We start from the raw sequence: 17495 nt of genomic DNA, 5'->3' as shown, positions 1-17495 counted from the left end.
ATATATGTATATATATATATATTGAGTATATATATATATATATATATATATATATATATATATATATATTTCAAGTTTTCTATGGATCCAGAATATTTTAGAATGGAAATAATACTTAAATCTGAACCAAAATTAAATCATCTCATACTAAAAAGTATGTGGCTTGAGCTGAGAAGGTACACTTATCACATTAAATGTTCATACCAAAAAACACTAGAAATCAATGAGCCAGCAGCCCATATTAAGGATGATGCTCTAATCTTCATTTCTAGTATGAAATTTTCTCATACATGATAAGTGATGTTCACGAAGACTTTACCACATGATTTACGTATACAGGGTTTCTGTCAGGTGTCATGTCTTCAAAAAGATGAGCAACAATTTCCTACTTTCTTACATTCATGTGGTGTCACCATGGTATAAGATCTTGCAAGTTGTCTAAGATTTGAAGAAGTCTTGCAGACATTCCCATATTCCTTACATTTATATGTTTTCTCTAGTGTGTGTTTTCACATGTCTTCGAAAGTAGGCAGGACAAACAAAGGCTTTCCCACATTCCTTACATTCATAGGGTTTCTCTCCAGTGTGGCTTCTTACATGTCGTCGAAAGGATGAAGGGCAACTAAAGGCTTTTCCACATTCCAGACATTCAAAGGGCTTCTCTCCAGTGTGCATTCTTGCATGTACAGTAAGGTACGAAGAATGACGAAATGCTTTCCCACATTCCTTACATTCATAGGGTTTTTCCCCAGTGTGCGTTCTCATGTGGATCCTAAGGGCTGAGGGATAAATAAAAGCTTTTCCACATTTCTTACACTCATAAGGTTTTTCTCCAGTATGAGTTCTTACGTGTACTGTAAGGTGGGAGGAACTAACAAATGCTTTCCCACATTCCTTACATTCATAAGGCTTCTCTCCGCTGTGAGTTCTTAAGTGTTCAGTGAGGGATGAGGAACGGCTAAAAGTCTTCCCACACTCCTTACATTCATATTGTATCTTTCCAGTGTGATCTCTCACATGTGCTCTGAAGGATGAGGGGCAACTAAAGGCCTTCCCACATTCCTTACATTCATAGGGTTTCTCTCTACTTTGATTTTTCACGTGGGTATTAAGGGAAGTGGGAAGATAGAAGGCTTTCCCACATTCCAGACATTCATAGGGCTTCTCTCCAGTGTGTTTTCTCATATGGATACTTAAGGAGGAGGGACAATTATAGGCTTTCCCACATTCCTTACATTTATAGGGTTTCTCTCCAGTATGTGTCCTCACATGTACAGTGAGTTTTGAAGACTCACTGAAGGCCTTCCCACATTCTTTACATTCATAAGGCTTCTCTCCAGTGTGAATTCTTATATGTATTATAAGGTGAGAGGAAGAACTAAAGGCTTTCCCACATTCCTTACATTCATATGGCTTATCTCCACTATGAATTCTTTTGTGTTTGGAGAGTGAGGAGGAACAACTAAAGGCCTTCCCACATTCCTTACATTCATAAGGCTTATCTCCACTGTGAATTCTTTTGTGTTCTGTCAGGGATGAGGAACAACTAAAAGTTTTCCCACATTCCTTACATTCATGGTTTGTCTTTCCACTATGAATCTTCATATGTCCCCTAAAGAATGAGGAACAATTGAAGGCTTTGGCACATTCCTTACATTCATAAGGTTTATCCTCAAAGGGAGTTTTCATATGCTTCTTAAAACAAGCCAGAAAACGGAAGGCTTTCCCACATTCTTTACATTGATAGGGTTTGTTTCTAGTATGAAACCTGATGTGATTCTTAAGGGATGAATGATCCATGAAGGCCTTTCCACACTCACAGCATTCATAGGATTTTACTTCAGTAGTTCTCTTGAGTGTATCGAAATTTGGAGTTTGTCTGCAGGTTTGTCCATGTTGAATTTCTTCATTACGTTCATAGATGTTCTCCGCCATATGACTTATTTTAAAAATAAAAGGCACATTATTAGTAATAAGTTTTTACCATTTTCAGTGAATATGTATGTTTTCTGCCCTGTCAAGTTATAAGCTGAAAGTTCTCACAGATGGTGCTACCATAGCCAATACTGTCACTGAGTTTTTGGCTTATAGGATTTTTCTGATAATTGCTTATAATTGAAGTATATATCAGTCAACTGCTCAATCTCACTTGTAGAAAAAATATTTTGCGAAGATTCTTTGTGAAATCACAATTTTTGACTTAAGCTTATGAAAACATGTTTCTTAAATTTCATGAATTTTAAGAATCTCTCCTGAGACACACTACTTTCTCTTACATAAATGGCCACTCACCTCAAATGTTTGTCATGGCTTCTGTTCTGATAATCAGTATCACAGAATCCCCAGTTTTCATGTAAACTGGAGGACCAGAAATCATTCCTTTTGAATCTTACTATGTTCTGTTCATAGGATATTTTTTCTCCACAAATATCTTGTGGAGCAACTGATTCATTAGTTTTCAGTTGAGTTTCAAAGCCTGAAACAAAAAAAATAAAGGCACTTGTGAGCAAAAGACTTTTAGCAGAATGACTGCATTACCACTCTGGTATTAATAGGCACAGGGGTCAAAAAGGTAAGCAATTAACTAAGAAATATTCTATGAAGACTGAGACTAACACAAGCAGGATATTATCAGGAAAACAAAAGAGAAAGGAATTGGATAAAAAGCACTTGACCAAATGCTAACTTACAAAGGGGAAACATGGAAGGTCTTTGCCAAGAATAAGGAAAATATGAGAGGATTGATAAAAAAATCAGAAATAGGCCAGATGTGGTGGCTCATGCCTATAGTCCCAGCACTTTGGGAAGTGGAGGTGGAAGGATTGCTTGATCCCAGGGTTCAAGACCAGGCTGGGCAATTTGGCAAGACCTCATCTCTACAATAATTAAAAAGAAAAAAAATCCAGGCATGGTGGTGCATGCCTTTAGTTCCAGTTACTTGGAAGGCTGAGGTGGAAGGATCACCTGAGCCCAGAAGGTCGAGGCTGTAGTAGCCATGATTATGCCACTGTACTTCAGCCTGGGCGACAGAGTGAGACTCTGACTCAAAAAGAAAAAAACAAGTCCAAATAGTAATTTGAGAGATCTCTGGAAGATCAGTCTTCTCAGATAAACAGTTTGGTTTTCATTTTATTTTTTTCCCCCATCCAGGACAGTTTCTCCCAAGGATTCTTGCCTTCCAGATGCTCTCCTGTACAGATGCCATGGAGAAGTTCTCTCTTGATTGTCTCCAGGTCCTCCTCCTGTTTCCACTGGGAGATCAGATAGGGTGTGTGTAATGGGTACCCTGCACATGCAGAATGGCATATTGTGAGGGAAAACAATGAAGAGCCACAAACATTTCCACAAAACAGAACCAAAACTTTGGTCTTCTGATACTCTAAAGATGGAAAAGTGTGAGTTTAACTGCAACAAAATAGATGTCAAACTTATTTAAAAACAAAACAAAACAGCAGTGGGAGGGAAGGAAGCAGCCCTGATTTACAGAACTGATCTATATTTGCACCTAAACATCAATATAATTATTATTATCTTTGAGTCAGAGTTTTACTCTGTCATCCAGGCTGGAGTGCAGTGGCATACTCACGGCCACCGCAGCCTTGACCTGCTGGGGTCAGGCCATCCTTCTACTTCAGCCTTTCAAGTAGTTGGAACTACAGGTGTGTGCCACCATGCCTGGCTAATTTTTTGATTTATTGTAGAGGTGAGGTCTTGCCAAGTTGCCCAGGCTGGTATTGAACCTATGGACTCAGGTGATCCTCTTGCTTCCGCCTCTCAGAGTGTTGGGATTACAGGCGTGAGCCACCACACCTGTCTTAACATCAATATTATTACAAGCTGATTTGATCATCATATTTTGTTCTTCTGAACGTAAACAATCTTAAAGAATATCGTGTTTGGGCTAAGTTATTATGAGATCATGACAAAATAAAATAAGACTACTTCAAAATTTTGTTGAAAGGCACTATGCCACCCACAACATACTCAGTAATAGAACTGCCTCCACTTTCTGTCAGCAACCAATTTAAAGTGCCCACCCACAACATACTCAATAATAGAATTGCCTCCACTTTCTTTCAGCAACCAATTTAAAGTGACCACCTGCATCTTAGGTTGAACAGTGTCCTCCCAAAATTCATGTTCAAACAGATCAATGGGAAAGAACAGAGAGCTCAGAAACAGTCACATCAATACAATAAACTGATCTTTGACCAAGTAGCAAAAGCATCACAATGGAGAAAAAGTAGTCTTTTCTACAAAGTCTAGTTGCTGGATCAACTAGACATGCACATGCAAAAAATAAATAAATAAATCTAGACACAGACCTTAACTTCTTTGCAAAAATTAACTTAAAATGGACCACAAACCTAAATGTAAAACACAAAACTAGAAAACAAGAGAAAATGTAAATGAACTTGGATTTGGCAATGACATGCTGGCAACACCAAAGCCATGATCTATGGAACGAAGAAATGATAAGCTGGACTTCATTAAAATTAAAAACTTCTGCCTTGCAAAAGACAATGTCAAGAGAATGAAAAGACAAGCCACAGCCTGTGAGTAAATATTCTCAAAAGACTTATCTTATAAAGGACTGTTATCCAAAATATACAAAGATTATAGCAGATTTCACACAGAATAAAAAAATAGACAAAGAACTCATAAAACTCAGCAATAAAAAACAAACAGCCCAGCAACAAAATGACCCAAAGACATATACAGATACCTTACCTAAAAAGGTATACAGATGACAAATAAGCCTATGAAAAGCTGTTCCACATCATATATCAGGGAAATGCAAATTAAAATGAAGCACTACACACCTATTGCAATGGCCAAAATCTATAACACTCACAACACTAAATGCTAGTAAGAATGAGGAGCAGCTGGGCTCAGTGGCTCAGCCTGTAATCCCAGCACTTTGGGAGGCCGAGGTGAGTGGATTGTCTGAGCCCATGGGTTCAGGAACTGCTGGGGCAACTTGGCAAGACCTCATCTCTACAATAAATCAAAAATTAGCTGGGCGTGGTAGCGTGTGCCTGTAGTTCCAGCTACTTGGAAGGCTGAGGCGGAAGGATTGCCGGAGCCCAGCAGGTTGAGGCTGTGGTAGCCAGGAGCGTGCCACTACACTCCAGTCTGGGTGACAGAGTGAGACTCTAACTCAAAAAACAAACAAACAAACAAAACACACACACACACACACACACACACACACACACACACACACACACACACACACACACACACAAGAATGAGGAGCAAAAGGAACTCTCATTCATTGTTAGCAGGAATGAAAAAGTGGTACAGTCTATTTGGAAGGCAGTTTGGCAGTACCTTATAAAATTAAACATCCAGCAACTGAATTGAGCTCCTGGATATTTACCCAAAGGAGGTGAAAACTTATGTCCACACAAAAATGTATACATGAATGTTTACAACAGCTTTAATCATAATTGCCAAAACACGTAAGCAACCAAGATGTCCTTCAGTGGGTGAGTAGTTACATAAACTAGCATATCCAGAAATGGAATATTATTTAGTGCTAAAAAGAAGTGAGCTCTTGAGCCATGACAAGACATGGAGGAAACTTAAATGCATATTATTACATGAAAAAAGCCAATCAGAAAAGGCTACACAGTGCATGATTCCAACTATATGACATTCTGCAAAAGGCAAAATTATGGAAAAAATAATCAGTGGCTGATTAGAAAAAGATCAGTTGCTGCCAAGGGTTAAGGGAAAGGGAGGAGTGAATCAATGGAGCACAGGGGATTTTTAGGGCAGTGAAACTACTCTGTATGATATTATAGTGGTCGATACATGTCATTATACATTTGTCAAAACTCATAGAATATATAACACCAAGAGTGAACCTTAAGTAAACTATGGACTCTGTGTAATGATGATGTGTTTTCAGCTGCAACAAAGATACCACTCTGGTGGGGATATTTATATTGGAGCAGGCTATGCATATGGGAAGTCGAGTTATATGGAAAGTCTCTGTATTATTCCCTCAATTTTGCTGTGAACCTGAAACTGCTCTTTAAAAAAATTAAAAAATAAAGCCTATTTTTAAAAAAATGTTCACTCAGAACCTCAGAATGTTACCTTATTTAGAAATAGGGTCTTTGTAGATATAACCAAGTTAAGATAAGGTTTTACTAGATTAGGTTGGGCCCTAAATCCAGTGACTGGTGTCCTTATAAAGAGAGAGAGAGAGACTTAGAAACAGACAAATAAGGAAAATGAAGGCAGAGACTGCGGTGATAAATCTATAATCAAGGAATGCCAAAGACTGCCAGCACACCAGAAGCTAAGAAGAAACAGGGAATTTTTTCCCCAAAGCCTGCATAAAGAACATGACCCTGCTGACATCTTGATTTCAGACTCCTAGATTCCAGAAATGTGAAAGAATAAATTTCTGTTGTTTTTAGCAACCAATGTGTGGTACTTGGTTAAAGAAGGCCTAGGAAACTAATTCAACCTGTTTTCACAGATCCATTCTAAAATCACCCAACCAAAGCACAAATCTTACAGTACATACTTTCTAACCCCTCTTACTAAGACATTTAAGAGAAATGTATTCTCCCTTGCTGCACCATAAAATAAACCCAATTTGTTTAACTATGAGTGTGTTCCTGGTAGTCTTTGAGTAAAGGACATTGATAGCAGTAAAATCCTCAAAAGGTCCCAAACTGTAAACCACCTCCCTATGTCTTATAGTGATCCCTAAAGTCTCACTCTGTCACCCATGCTGGAGTGCAGTGGCATGCTCACAGCCACTCCAGCAACAAGCTGCTGGGCTCAGGTGGTCCTTCCACCTCAGCCTTTCAAGTAGCCAGAACTACAGGCATGCGCAACCATGCCTGGCTAATTTGTTGATATATTGTAGAGATGAGGTCTCACCAAGTTGCCTGGGCTGGTCTCAAATCCCTGGGTTCAGGCAATCCTCTTGCCTCGGCCTCCCAAAGTGCTGGGTATGCCCGCACTTTCAATACTATTATAAGCCTCAAGGCTTTCAGCCACAAGAAGAAGTCAGTCCAACATACAGACATGTATTTTCATGGTGGAGCCACTAGATTGTGTCTCGGGGTCAATGATCTTATCTGTCTTATCTACCAATGTTTTCCCATTTCTCAGCCCAACACATAGAAGAAGGTCAATTGTAAGATAAAATTGTTTTCTAAACAACAAAAAGAATGTTGCCATTTTTACCTAGTGAGGCCAGGTTCCGGAAATTTTCCAGCATTACATCTCTGTAGAGGTTCCTCTGAGCAAGATCCAGCAAAGCCCATTCCTCCTGAGTAAAGTCCACAGCCACATCCTCAAAGACCACTGAGTCCTAAAACATTCCACAAATTCTGTTCAGAAAGGTACAATTCCTCCAATGTCTGCAGGAGGACAGATGAGGCTAACAACATGAGGCAAGTGAGAGTAATAGAAAGTTCAGAATATTCTGTGGTCTCCCAGCATCTACTATAGGACTCAGTCATCAGATCTCTGTCCTATTCTATCCACACATACTTCTCAGTCAAATCCTGTTGCCCAGGTTGGAGTGTGGTGGCTCACGGCCACCAAAGCCTCGATCTGCTAGGCTCAGGCAATCCTTCCACCTCAGCCTTCCAAATAGCTGGAACTACAGACATGCGCCATCAGGCCCAGCTAATTTTTTGATTTATTGTAGAGATGAGGTCTTGCCAAGTTGTCCAGGCTGGTCTTGAACCCATGGGCTCAGGCAATCCACTCACCTTGGCCTCGCAAAGTGCTGGGATTGTAGGCATGAGCCACTATACTTGGCCTTCAATGGACTTTTAATGAATAAAAATACACTGAGTAAATGGAAGTTTTTCTTTTTTTCCCCCCTCACAAACCTGAGAGGCCCAGGAGTCTGTACGAGCACAACTTTCAAGTCAAGCACACAGCCAGCCATATTTTCTTGTGTTCTAGGCCAGAGGTCAGCAAACTGTGGCAACTGGGCTAAATCCAGGCTGCTGCCAGGTGGCACCAAGTTTTATTAGAACATTGTAAAACATCCTGTTTAGGTACTATCTATGACTGCTTTTTGTACTAAAATGACAGAGTTGAATTGCAATAGAAACTCTTTGGCCTTCAAAGACTAAATTACTATGTGGTCCAATACAGAAACAGATTGCTGACCATTGGTATAAAATAACTTGAAGGAGACATGAAGGAATGAAAGTATTCTTTGGAGAATTATAGCTTTTTACTGACCTGTATCATATTTTTCTGTAACTCAGCAGCTATTCTTTCTTCCTCCATGTCCCCTTCATGAAGAAAAGCAGAATATCGAGAAGTTAGAGGTAAGACAGAAGATGACATGAGAATTCAGACCTCCCCACAATTCCCATACTCATGAACCCAGATGTTGCAGAACATTAATTATAAATAATAAAGCTGGGCTCGGTGGCTCAGCCTGTAATCCCGCATCTTTGGGAGGCTGAGGTGAGTGGATTGCCTGAGCCTGCGGGTTCGAGACCCGCCTGGGCAGCGAGACCTCATCTCTATAATAAATCAAAAAATCAGCTGGGCGTGGTAGCACGCGCCTGTAATTCCGGCTACTCAGAAGGTTGAGGCGGAATGATCACCGGAGCCCAGCAGGTTGAGGCTGCGGTGGCCGGGAGCGGTCACTGCACTCCAGTCTGGGTGACAGAATGAGACTCCAACTCAAAAAAAAAAAAAAACATTATAAATAATAATTCCCTTCAAAACACACACACTCCAAAATACGCAAGCAAATATACCCTGCTCTTATATGAAAGCAGATCAAGTTTATCTCTCCTAGAGCTAGAAAACAGTGCTCTGGTCCTGGCTTATCATAAAAAGAGATTTAAGAGTGCTATTTTGCAAGTAGGTTAACTGAAAAATAAAAAAGTTTGGCTGTCAATTGCACATGGTAACAAAAAAAAGCATAAAATTATCAAGGAGTCTTTCAATCATAATATAATACACTCAGCCAAGTGCAGTGGCTCACGCCTATAATCCCAGCACTTTGGGAGGCTGAGGTGAGAGTATTGCCTGAGCCCACAAATTCGAGACTAGCCTAGGCAACTTCGCAAGACCTCATCTCTACAATAAATCAAGAAAAATTAGACAGGCATGATGGCACATGTTTGTGGTTCCAGCTACTGGGAAGGCTAAGGTGGAAGGATCACCTGAGCCCAGGAGGTTGAGACTGCAGTGGCCGTGAGTGTGCCACTGCACTCCACCCTGGGTGACAGAGTGAGATTCCGACTCCGAGAAAAAAAAAGAACATACACTCCCTGTTTCAAATCCAAGAAAGTACCAGGTTTATATACCAGGTTTTGGAGGTTCCATACCCAATATTTATTGCTTCTGCATCCCTTGGCTGGCTAGCAGACATTACATCTCAGCCCCTGATCACTGTCCTTGCCCCCAAGAACTTTAAGGTTCCCCAAACTATAAGGTTCCTGGTTTCTGAGAAAGAGCGTCAACCCATTGAATTCTACATGCAGGGTGCAGAGAAGACTGTTACACTGTGATTTAATGATAAAATTGCCTGTCACAGTGCACTAGTAGCACAGTAAGAATACTTGACCTATGTTATGTCATCCTTGATAGCTGTATGTGCAGTGCTGTTTCATAAATTTCAAACAATGAAAATTCAACAGTTACTTCCACTGCAGTGGAACAAGTAACATCTTTAAAAGTCAATAAAAAATTGTAACATTCTTTACTGTATTTTTTTCCATCTGAGCAACCACAATGTGAGAGACTCTGCAAAGAGATTCTCATATTTTATGTATTTATTATAGAAACTCTGCAAATCAGATATTATTACAACCAGTTTATAATTGAGTAATCTAAGTTAGCCCACTACAAAGACCAGAAGGCAAAAAAAGGTTTTACTAGAATAATAAAATTTACAAACAGCTACAGCAAACATCCTATTTATTTAATGATGAAATGGTAGAACAGTTCCCTCTGAGATCTGGAACAAGATAAGGATGCAAATTATATGCTATTCTACTTTGAAAGGTCCAGGCAAGCCCAGTAAAGAAATAAAAAGAAATCGAAACTGCAAGGAATAAAAAGGAAAAACTTGCAGGTAACCACATTTTCTGTGTGAAATCTAACAAATCTATAGATACAAGATTCAAATGTATCATTTTATTAATGACAAACCTGCATTTGTCAAGGAGGGGGAGTTAAGATATTTAAAAATCAGTTCACCTTTATGTACCTAAATACAATGTATCAAACTGATGTCCACCGGCAGAGTACAATTCAGTCCCTAAATACTGCCTAATGCTGCGGGAGGGGGGTTAGGGTTCAGAAACTACCCACGGGGCACAATGTTCACTATCTGGGCAATGGGCCACCCGAGACCCAATCCCCACCAGTACACAATATGCCATGGAGCGAACACTGTGTGTACGCTCTGGATCTAAAATAAAATACTATCTAGTGCCTAAAGAGGGAAGAGTCTGAGACCGAGTTTGAGGCAAATGTCACCCCGTGCTCACCCAACACGCCGAAATCCACAGCTCAGCACACAGAGAACGAGGATGAGGTGCTTGATCCCGTGACCCGAAAGACAGAGACGATGTTCCTTTCTGAAAAGAGAGCAAAGGACGCTTTTGAAGGCTGATTAAATACGACAGTAGCTCTCCAACCCTAGCCTGCATCAGAATCACCCGGACGGCCTGACCCCTGGCTCTCAGAGGAGGCGCCGCGGCGGCAGGAGGCCCCGGTCGCGGGTCTCCGCGGGCGCCGCCTGGGAGGCCGCCTTTTGCCTGCCTACCCTCAGGCCCAACCTTCCGCCTCCAGCCAACGCGAGCGGGAGGGACCAGGCCGGATGGGAAGCCGATGGAGGCCAAAACTTACCTGAGACGAAGTTGGAGGCGCGAGGTGGCCCGGCCGCAAGCTTGCGCGTGCGCACACGCGCGCTTTCCGATTCCGGCTTCCGCGCCGCGAAGAGCGTAAGGGGCGGGGCCTCGGGAACAGGGGACTTGGGGCGGAGTCAGGCAGGCGGGAGGGCCCGTAGCGCGGAGGCGGGCGAAGGCGGGCGAAGGCGGGCTCTAGCAGCTGGCGGGTTGGGAATACTAACTTCCTCAGCATCTGGGGTAAAGAGAGAAGAACGAGAACCCTGCACCGGGCTGAGACGGGACTAGACTCGGTGGATTCAGCCTGTGGCGTGGGCTGAGGAGGGGCTTTAAAAATATTCCGAAGGGTGGGGCGGGGCTTAGCTGAAAATTTCTAGAGGGTGGGGATGAGGACTGGGGGCAGATCTTAGGGGACTAGGTCTGAGGGCGGGACTCCGGTTAGGGCCTCCCAGCCAGGCTCTCGTGGACCAAGGATTCAGGGTGCTCATTAATTGCGTTTATACCTATCCTCCTCTATGTTGCTACAGCCCTATACACAGGACACATAGTTTTAGGCATTTTTGTTATATTTGTAACTCATATATTTGTCTCATTGTACAGGACCTCCTAAATCACGTTACGAGTCAGAAAGAAATTAAGCATTTTTATCTTGGTTAGTAATGATCACCAAGATTCTCTAGTAAGCTGTTTACTATAGACTGCAGCTTTTATCAAGTTAATGAAAATGTTTTATTAGGTCCTCTTCCTAGCTGGTGCTGGTGGTTTCTGTTTCAGCGACTTTTGTGTCGGATCTGCTGAGAGCAAGATGTCTTCAGGAAATGCTAAAATTGGGCACCCTGCCCCCCGCTTCAAAGCCACAGCTGTTATGCCAGATGGTCAGTTCAAAGATATCAGCTTGTCTGACTATAAAGGAAAATATGTTGTGTTCTTCTTTTACCCTCTTGACTTCACCTTTGTGTACCCCACGGAGATCATTGCTTTCAGTGATAGGGCAGAAGAATTTAAGAAACTCAACTGCTAAGTTATTGGTGCTTCTGTGGATTCTCACTTCTGTCACCTGGCTTGGATCAACACACCTAAGAAACAAGGAGGACTGGGACCCATGAACATTCCCTTAGTATCAGACCCCAAGCGCTCCATTGCTCAGGATTATGGAGTGTTAAAGGCTGATGAAGGCATCTCATTCAGGGGCCTCTTTATCATTGATGATAAGGGTATCCTTCGGCAGATCACTGTAAATGATCTCCCTGTTGGCCACTCTGTGGATGAGACTCTGAAACTAGTTCAAGCCTTCCAGTTCACTGACAAACATGGGGAAGTGTGCCCAGCTGGCTGGAAGCCTGGCAGTGATACCATCAAGCCTGATGTTCAAAAGAGCAAAGAATATTTCTCCAAGCAGAAGTGAGCGCTGGGCCGTTTTAGTGCCGAGCTGCACTGGGCAGCTATGAGAACAAAAACCTCTTTTGTACTTTTTTTTCATGCATAAAATACAAGGCTTTAGATTCAGCTGAGATGTGGTATGTTACAAGACAGGCCATCTGATTCGTATGATGTATAAGTAGTTGGCATCACCCTACTGATCTTTTGTAGTAGTTCCTATTAAACTTGAACTGAGACCTTGGGGGAAAAAAAGAAAAGAAAATGTTTTATTAATAATTCTTGATGAATGCTGCTGGGTGTGGTGACTCACACCTGTAATTCCAGCACTTTGGGAGGTGGAGGCCAGAGGATTGCCCGAGCCCAGGGTTTCCAGACCAGGTCAGGAAACCTCATCTCTACAATAAATCAAAAAATTGACGAGACCTCATCTCTACAATAAATCAAAAAATTATCTAGGCGTGGTGGTTCGCGCCTGTAGTTCCAGCTACTTGGAAAGCTGAGGCAGATGGATTGCCTGAGCTCAGCAGTTCAAGGCTGAGGTGGCTGAGCATGTTGCTGCATTCCAGCCTGGGCAACCAAGTGAACTCTGACTCAAAACTAAATTAGTAAATAAAATACTTTTTGATGAATGCTATTAAATGTGTATGCAACAATTGAGTTGATGACATGATTTTGCTTCATAAACCTAGTTGTATCATATCTATAAAGTACTTTGTATACCCCAATGAATCTATACTTTTTTAAAATTGGAGTCTCACTCTGTCACCCAGCAGTGGCACACTCACGGCCACCTCAGCGCGACCTGCTAGGCTCCAGCAATCTTTCTGCCTCAGCCTTCCAAATAGTCAGAACTGCAGACGTGTGCTATCACGCCTAGCTAATTTTTGATTCATTGTAGAGATGAGGTCTTGCCAAGTTGCCCGGGCTGGTCTCAAACCCACGGGCTCAAGCAATCCACTTGCCTCAGCCTCCCAAAGTGCGGGGATTACAGGCTGAGCCACCAAGCCTGGCATTTTAAAATTATTTATTTTTGAGGCAAGATCTCACTGTGTCACTCAGGTTGGAGTGCCAGTGCAGTACTGGCACAATCACAGCTCACTGCTGCCTCCAGCTCCTGGGCTCAAGCAAGCCTCCTGCCTCAGCCACCCAAGTAGCTGGGACTACAGGCATGTGCCACCATGGCTAGCTAGTTTTTTTATTTTATTTTTCGTAGAGATGAACTCTTGCTATATTGCCCAGACTTGTCACAAACTCTGGGCTCAAGTGATCCTCCCACTTTTTTTTTTTTTTGAGTTGGAGTCTCACTCTGTCGCCCAGACTGGAGTGCAGTGGCCACTCCTGGCCACCGCAGCCTCTACCTGCTGGGCTCCGGCGATTCTTTCACCTCAGCCTTCCAAGTAGCCAGAACTACAGGCGTGTGCTACCATGCCTGGCTAATTTTTGATTTATTGTAGATATGAGGTCTTGCCAAGTTGCCCAGGCAGGTCTTGAACCCGCAGGCTCAGGATCCTCCCACTTTGATCTCCCAAAGTGCGAGGATTACAGACGTGAGCCACCCACACCCAGCCTTAGTTTGCTTTTAAAACTCTTCCCAAATAGAGAATAAAAATATTTTCTAAAGTACAAAAATATTTTCCTATTTTGTCTTCCAAGTTTTATTGCTTTTTAAAACTTTAAGTCTCTACTCCTTGAGGAATGTATTTTGGTATAGTGGAAGGTAGAGGTGTGTTATATAAATGAGCTATAGATGTCCTCTGTGTATTGGTCCTTAAGTTGTTCATTTTTTCACTGCTGGCTGAGACTCATTAGTTCACAAACTCACAGTTTTACACATCCTTTTTTTTTAGTCAGAAATGGGATCTTGCTCTGCTGCCTAGGCTGGGGTGCAATGGTATTATAGCTCACTGCAGCCGCGAACTCCTAGGCTCAAGGGGTCCTCCTGCCTAAGCCTCCCGAGTAGCTGGTATTACCAACCTGTACCACTGCATCCACCTCCATTTACTTTAAAGTAATCCAAACAAGCAAATTCTTAGTGATTTAGAGCCAGTCTTCTTTTTCATATCCTGTGAAACCTCATCTAGCATCTACTGGCCATTAATGAGATAGACCTCTGTGGTTGGGTATAACATCACAAGCTACCATGATCCTTCAGAGTTCTGTGACCCACACACTCCCTGCTGTGCTGCTGAACAATATCATCTAGACATGTAAGCTCCCTCTCAAGTTCCCCTCTCCCTTACCCTTTTACCCTTCTAGATGATGGTCCCTGCTCCATAAGTCCCTAAAGGGTCTCATGATCTGAGAAAATTCCTTTCTCATGCAACCCTGTCCCAATACTACCCAATAAAACTTGTATGTTACTTCCTTTCCAGGTCATAGATTTTTCCTACATCAGCCCCCAAATCCCTCAGAGCTCCTAAAAGTGATGACAAGGTTGGGATGTTGGTGGTCAAGAAATAGATAGGGGGTCCACCCAGTCAGTAGGATACTCAATTGGCAAAACTACCCCTAATGGCCTTAAGTGCTTGGGACTTAACACTTAAAATATCTCTATCAGTTTGTTTGTGGCTTTACTCTGTGATTTTTTACATTCCGGGGTATGTGTGTTTGTGTGTATGTGTGTGTTTTCCCTTTATGCCTCATTAACTTTCACCAAGTGGTAGCACCAAGTGAACTCACATCACTGGGACTGACTTTTGGGGTAAAAAGCACCAAGTGCTCAGCAAAGGAGGTCAGCTTGCTCACCCGATTCCCACTAGGCAGGAGCTGGACATTGAAGACTTGTGGTCTAAAGAGCAGAGAGGAAGGTTGGGTGCAGTGGCTCATGTCTATAATCCCAGCACTTTGGGAGGCTGAGGTGAGAGAATCGCTTGAGCCCACGGGTTCGAGACCAGCCTGGGCAACTTGGCAAGACCTCATGTCTACAATAAATCAAAAAATTAGCTGGGGACAGTGGCTCAAACCTGTAATCCTAGCACGTTGGAAGTCTGAGGCAAGAGGATTGCCTGAGCCCGGGGGTTTGAGACCAGCCTCAGCAACTTGGTAAAACCTCATCTCTACAGTAAATCAAAAAATTAGTTGGGCATGCTGTAGTTCCAGCTTCTTGGAAGGCTGAGGCTGGAGGATCGCCTGAGCCCAGCAGGTGGAGGCTGTGGTAGTCATGAGCATTCCATTGCACTCCAGCCTGGGCAAAAAAAAAAAAAAAAAAAATTAGCCGGGCATGGTGGCACATACTACTTGGAAGGCTGAGGCAGAAGGATCACCTGAGTCCAGCAGGTCAAGGCTGTGGCGGCCATGAGCATGCCACTGTACTCCAGCCTGGGTGACAGAGTGAGACTTCAACTCAAAAAAAAAAAAAAAAAAAAGAGCAAAGAGGAGAAATTTATGTCACTGAGCTAAAGATGAACTGTCCCAATGCCATAATAGGTTGTAACAAGCAAAACTCCCCATGGCCACGATAGTAATTTGGGGTACTATGACATGAGATGATGTCCCCTGACAGGTTAACAAATTGATAAGGCAGAGATGGCAGATTAGGAGAGATGCTTTTGTGTCCAGCTAGCAAGCCTCTGCTGTTGTCTCACTTAGATCTGCTATTAAGGATTTTTCCCTTCTTACTCCTGCAGCATGTGAAACACCCAGTATTTAGTTTCTTACTGAGGTTGCCATAACAAAGTACCACAAACTGGATGGCTTTTTTTTTTTTTGAGTTGGAGTCTCACTCCGTTGCCCAGTCTGGAGTGCAGTGGCATGCTCACCGCCACCCCAGTGTCAACCTGCTGGGCTCCAGCAATCCTTCTGCCTCAGCCTTCCAAGCAGCTGGAACTACAGACACACACTACCACGTCCGGCTAATTTTTTATTTATTGTAGAGATGAGGTCTTGTCAAGTTGCCTGAACCCACGGGCTCAGGCAATTCACTCGCCTCAGCCTCCCAAAGCACTGGGATTACAGGCTGAACCACTGAGCCTGGCCTGGATGGCTTTTAACAACAGTTTATTTTCTCACAGTTATGAAGGCTAGGAGTCAGAAATCAGGGTGTCAGCAGGACTATGATACCTCTGAGATTCTGGGTAGAATCCTTTCTTGCCTCTTCCTAGTTTCTACTGGTCACTGGCAATCCTTGGCATTCCTTGACATGTAGATGCATCACTCCAATCTCTGTCTCCATTGTCACATGGAGTTCTCCCTGTCTGTGTCTGTGACCCTGCTTATCAGAACACCAGTGATATTGAGTTAAAATCCTTTCCAATCCAGTATGACCTCTTGTTAACTTTATCTGCAAAGTTCCTATTCTCAAATAAGGTAATATTTATAGGTATTGGGTGTTAGGACCTCAACATATCTTTTAAGGGAACACAGTTTTCAATCTTTCACACCCAGCAAGAACATTCCCAGCAAGTTTGACCAGCACTGTTGCAGGCAGCTTTCCAGGGAACACCATTAGCAGTTCAGAATGTGACTTCTCAGCAAGTTTTACTTGCCTCATATTTGTCAGAGGGGCTGTACCACTTTGTATTCTCATGCAATGTATAATAATTCCAGTTGCTGCTGACATATAGACAGGGTGCTTTCTGGATGACTTTAGCTCAGTTCTATTTGCTCCCGGCCTCAGGTGTAGCCCCACATTGCTAAGGAGTTCAGGGAAGGTTCTCGGGGAGTATCATCTGCAAGCTAGCAGGTGGTTCACCAATGTGTCCCAGTGTCACACAATCACCTTCCCGGTGCCTGTCAGTGGTGCCCTAGCTCAGGGTCCCCAACCAGTACTGGCCTGTGGCCTGTTAGGAACCAGGCCACACAGTAGGAGGTGAGCAGCGGGCAACTGGAGTTTAACCTCCTGTCAGATCAGCAGTGGCGTTAGATTCTCATAGGACCGCAAACCCTATTGTGAACCGAGCATGTGAGGAATCTAGGTTGCATGTTCCTTATGAGAATCTAATGCCTGATGATCTCCCTCACCTATCCAATCTGTGGAAAAATTGTCTTGCACAAAATCAGTCCCTGATGCCAAAAAGATTGGGGACTGCTGCCCTAGCTAGCTCCCCAGCAGAGGATTTTGAAGTATGTTTTCTTTTCATCATGTATGCTTTTTAAATTAAAAAATTAGATTATGGCCAGGCATGGTGGCTCAAGCCTGTATGTAAGTAATCCCAGCACTTTGGGAGGCTGAGGCGAGAGGATTACCTGACAAGACCTCATCTCTACAATAAATCAAAAAATTAGCTGGGTGTGGTGGCACATGCTTGTGGT

At 42.9% G+C, this 17495-nt stretch overlaps 1 protein-coding gene and 1 pseudogene across 2 annotated transcripts; one reads left to right on the top strand and one right to left on the bottom strand.

Annotated features, from left to right (window-relative positions):
* Positions 1-483: 483 nt before the first annotated feature.
* On the bottom strand, positions 484-10681 carry ZNF699 (zinc finger protein 699). The gene is made up of 6 exons (XM_021718696.1): positions 10506-10681; positions 8233-8285; positions 7216-7342; positions 3176-3286; positions 2293-2476; positions 484-1939 (listed from the first exon to the last, which is right to left on the bottom strand). Exons 2-6 carry the CDS (start codon positions 8278-8280, stop codon positions 484-486), a joined length of 1926 nt encoding a protein of 641 aa, XP_021574371.1. The 5' UTR covers positions 8281-8285; positions 10506-10681.
* A 926-nt stretch (positions 10682-11607) lies between these two features.
* On the top strand, positions 11608-12486 carry LOC103272826 (annotated as a pseudogene). The gene has a single exon (XR_505152.2). The product of XR_505152.2 is annotated as a peroxiredoxin-1 pseudogene (transcript).
* Positions 12487-17495: the final 5009 nt, after the last annotated feature.

Source organism: Carlito syrichta, unplaced genomic scaffold (genome assembly GCF_000164805.1).
Source record: "Carlito syrichta isolate Samal-C Ts95f unplaced genomic scaffold, Tarsius_syrichta-2.0.1 Scaffold313324, whole genome shotgun sequence".
NCBI classification, from domain to species: domain Eukaryota; kingdom Metazoa; phylum Chordata; class Mammalia; order Primates; family Tarsiidae; genus Carlito; species Carlito syrichta.
This window is presented reverse-complemented; position numbering and strand designations above follow the sequence as displayed.

Excerpts from the sequence above, each read along its gene's own strand:
- ZNF699 (XM_021718696.1), bottom strand. The coding sequence starts at position 8,280 with ATGGAGGAAGAAAGAATAGCTGCTGAGTTACAGAAAAATATGATACAG. Across the intron at positions 3,287-7,215 it reads CCGGAACCTGGCCTCACTAG|GGTACCCATTACACACACCC; the intron begins GTAAAAATGGCA and ends CTGCATGTGCAG. Across the intron at positions 2,477-3,175 it reads TACAGGAGAGCATCTGGAAG|GCTTTGAAACTCAACTGAAA; the intron begins GCAAGAATCCTT and ends TTTTTGTTTCAG.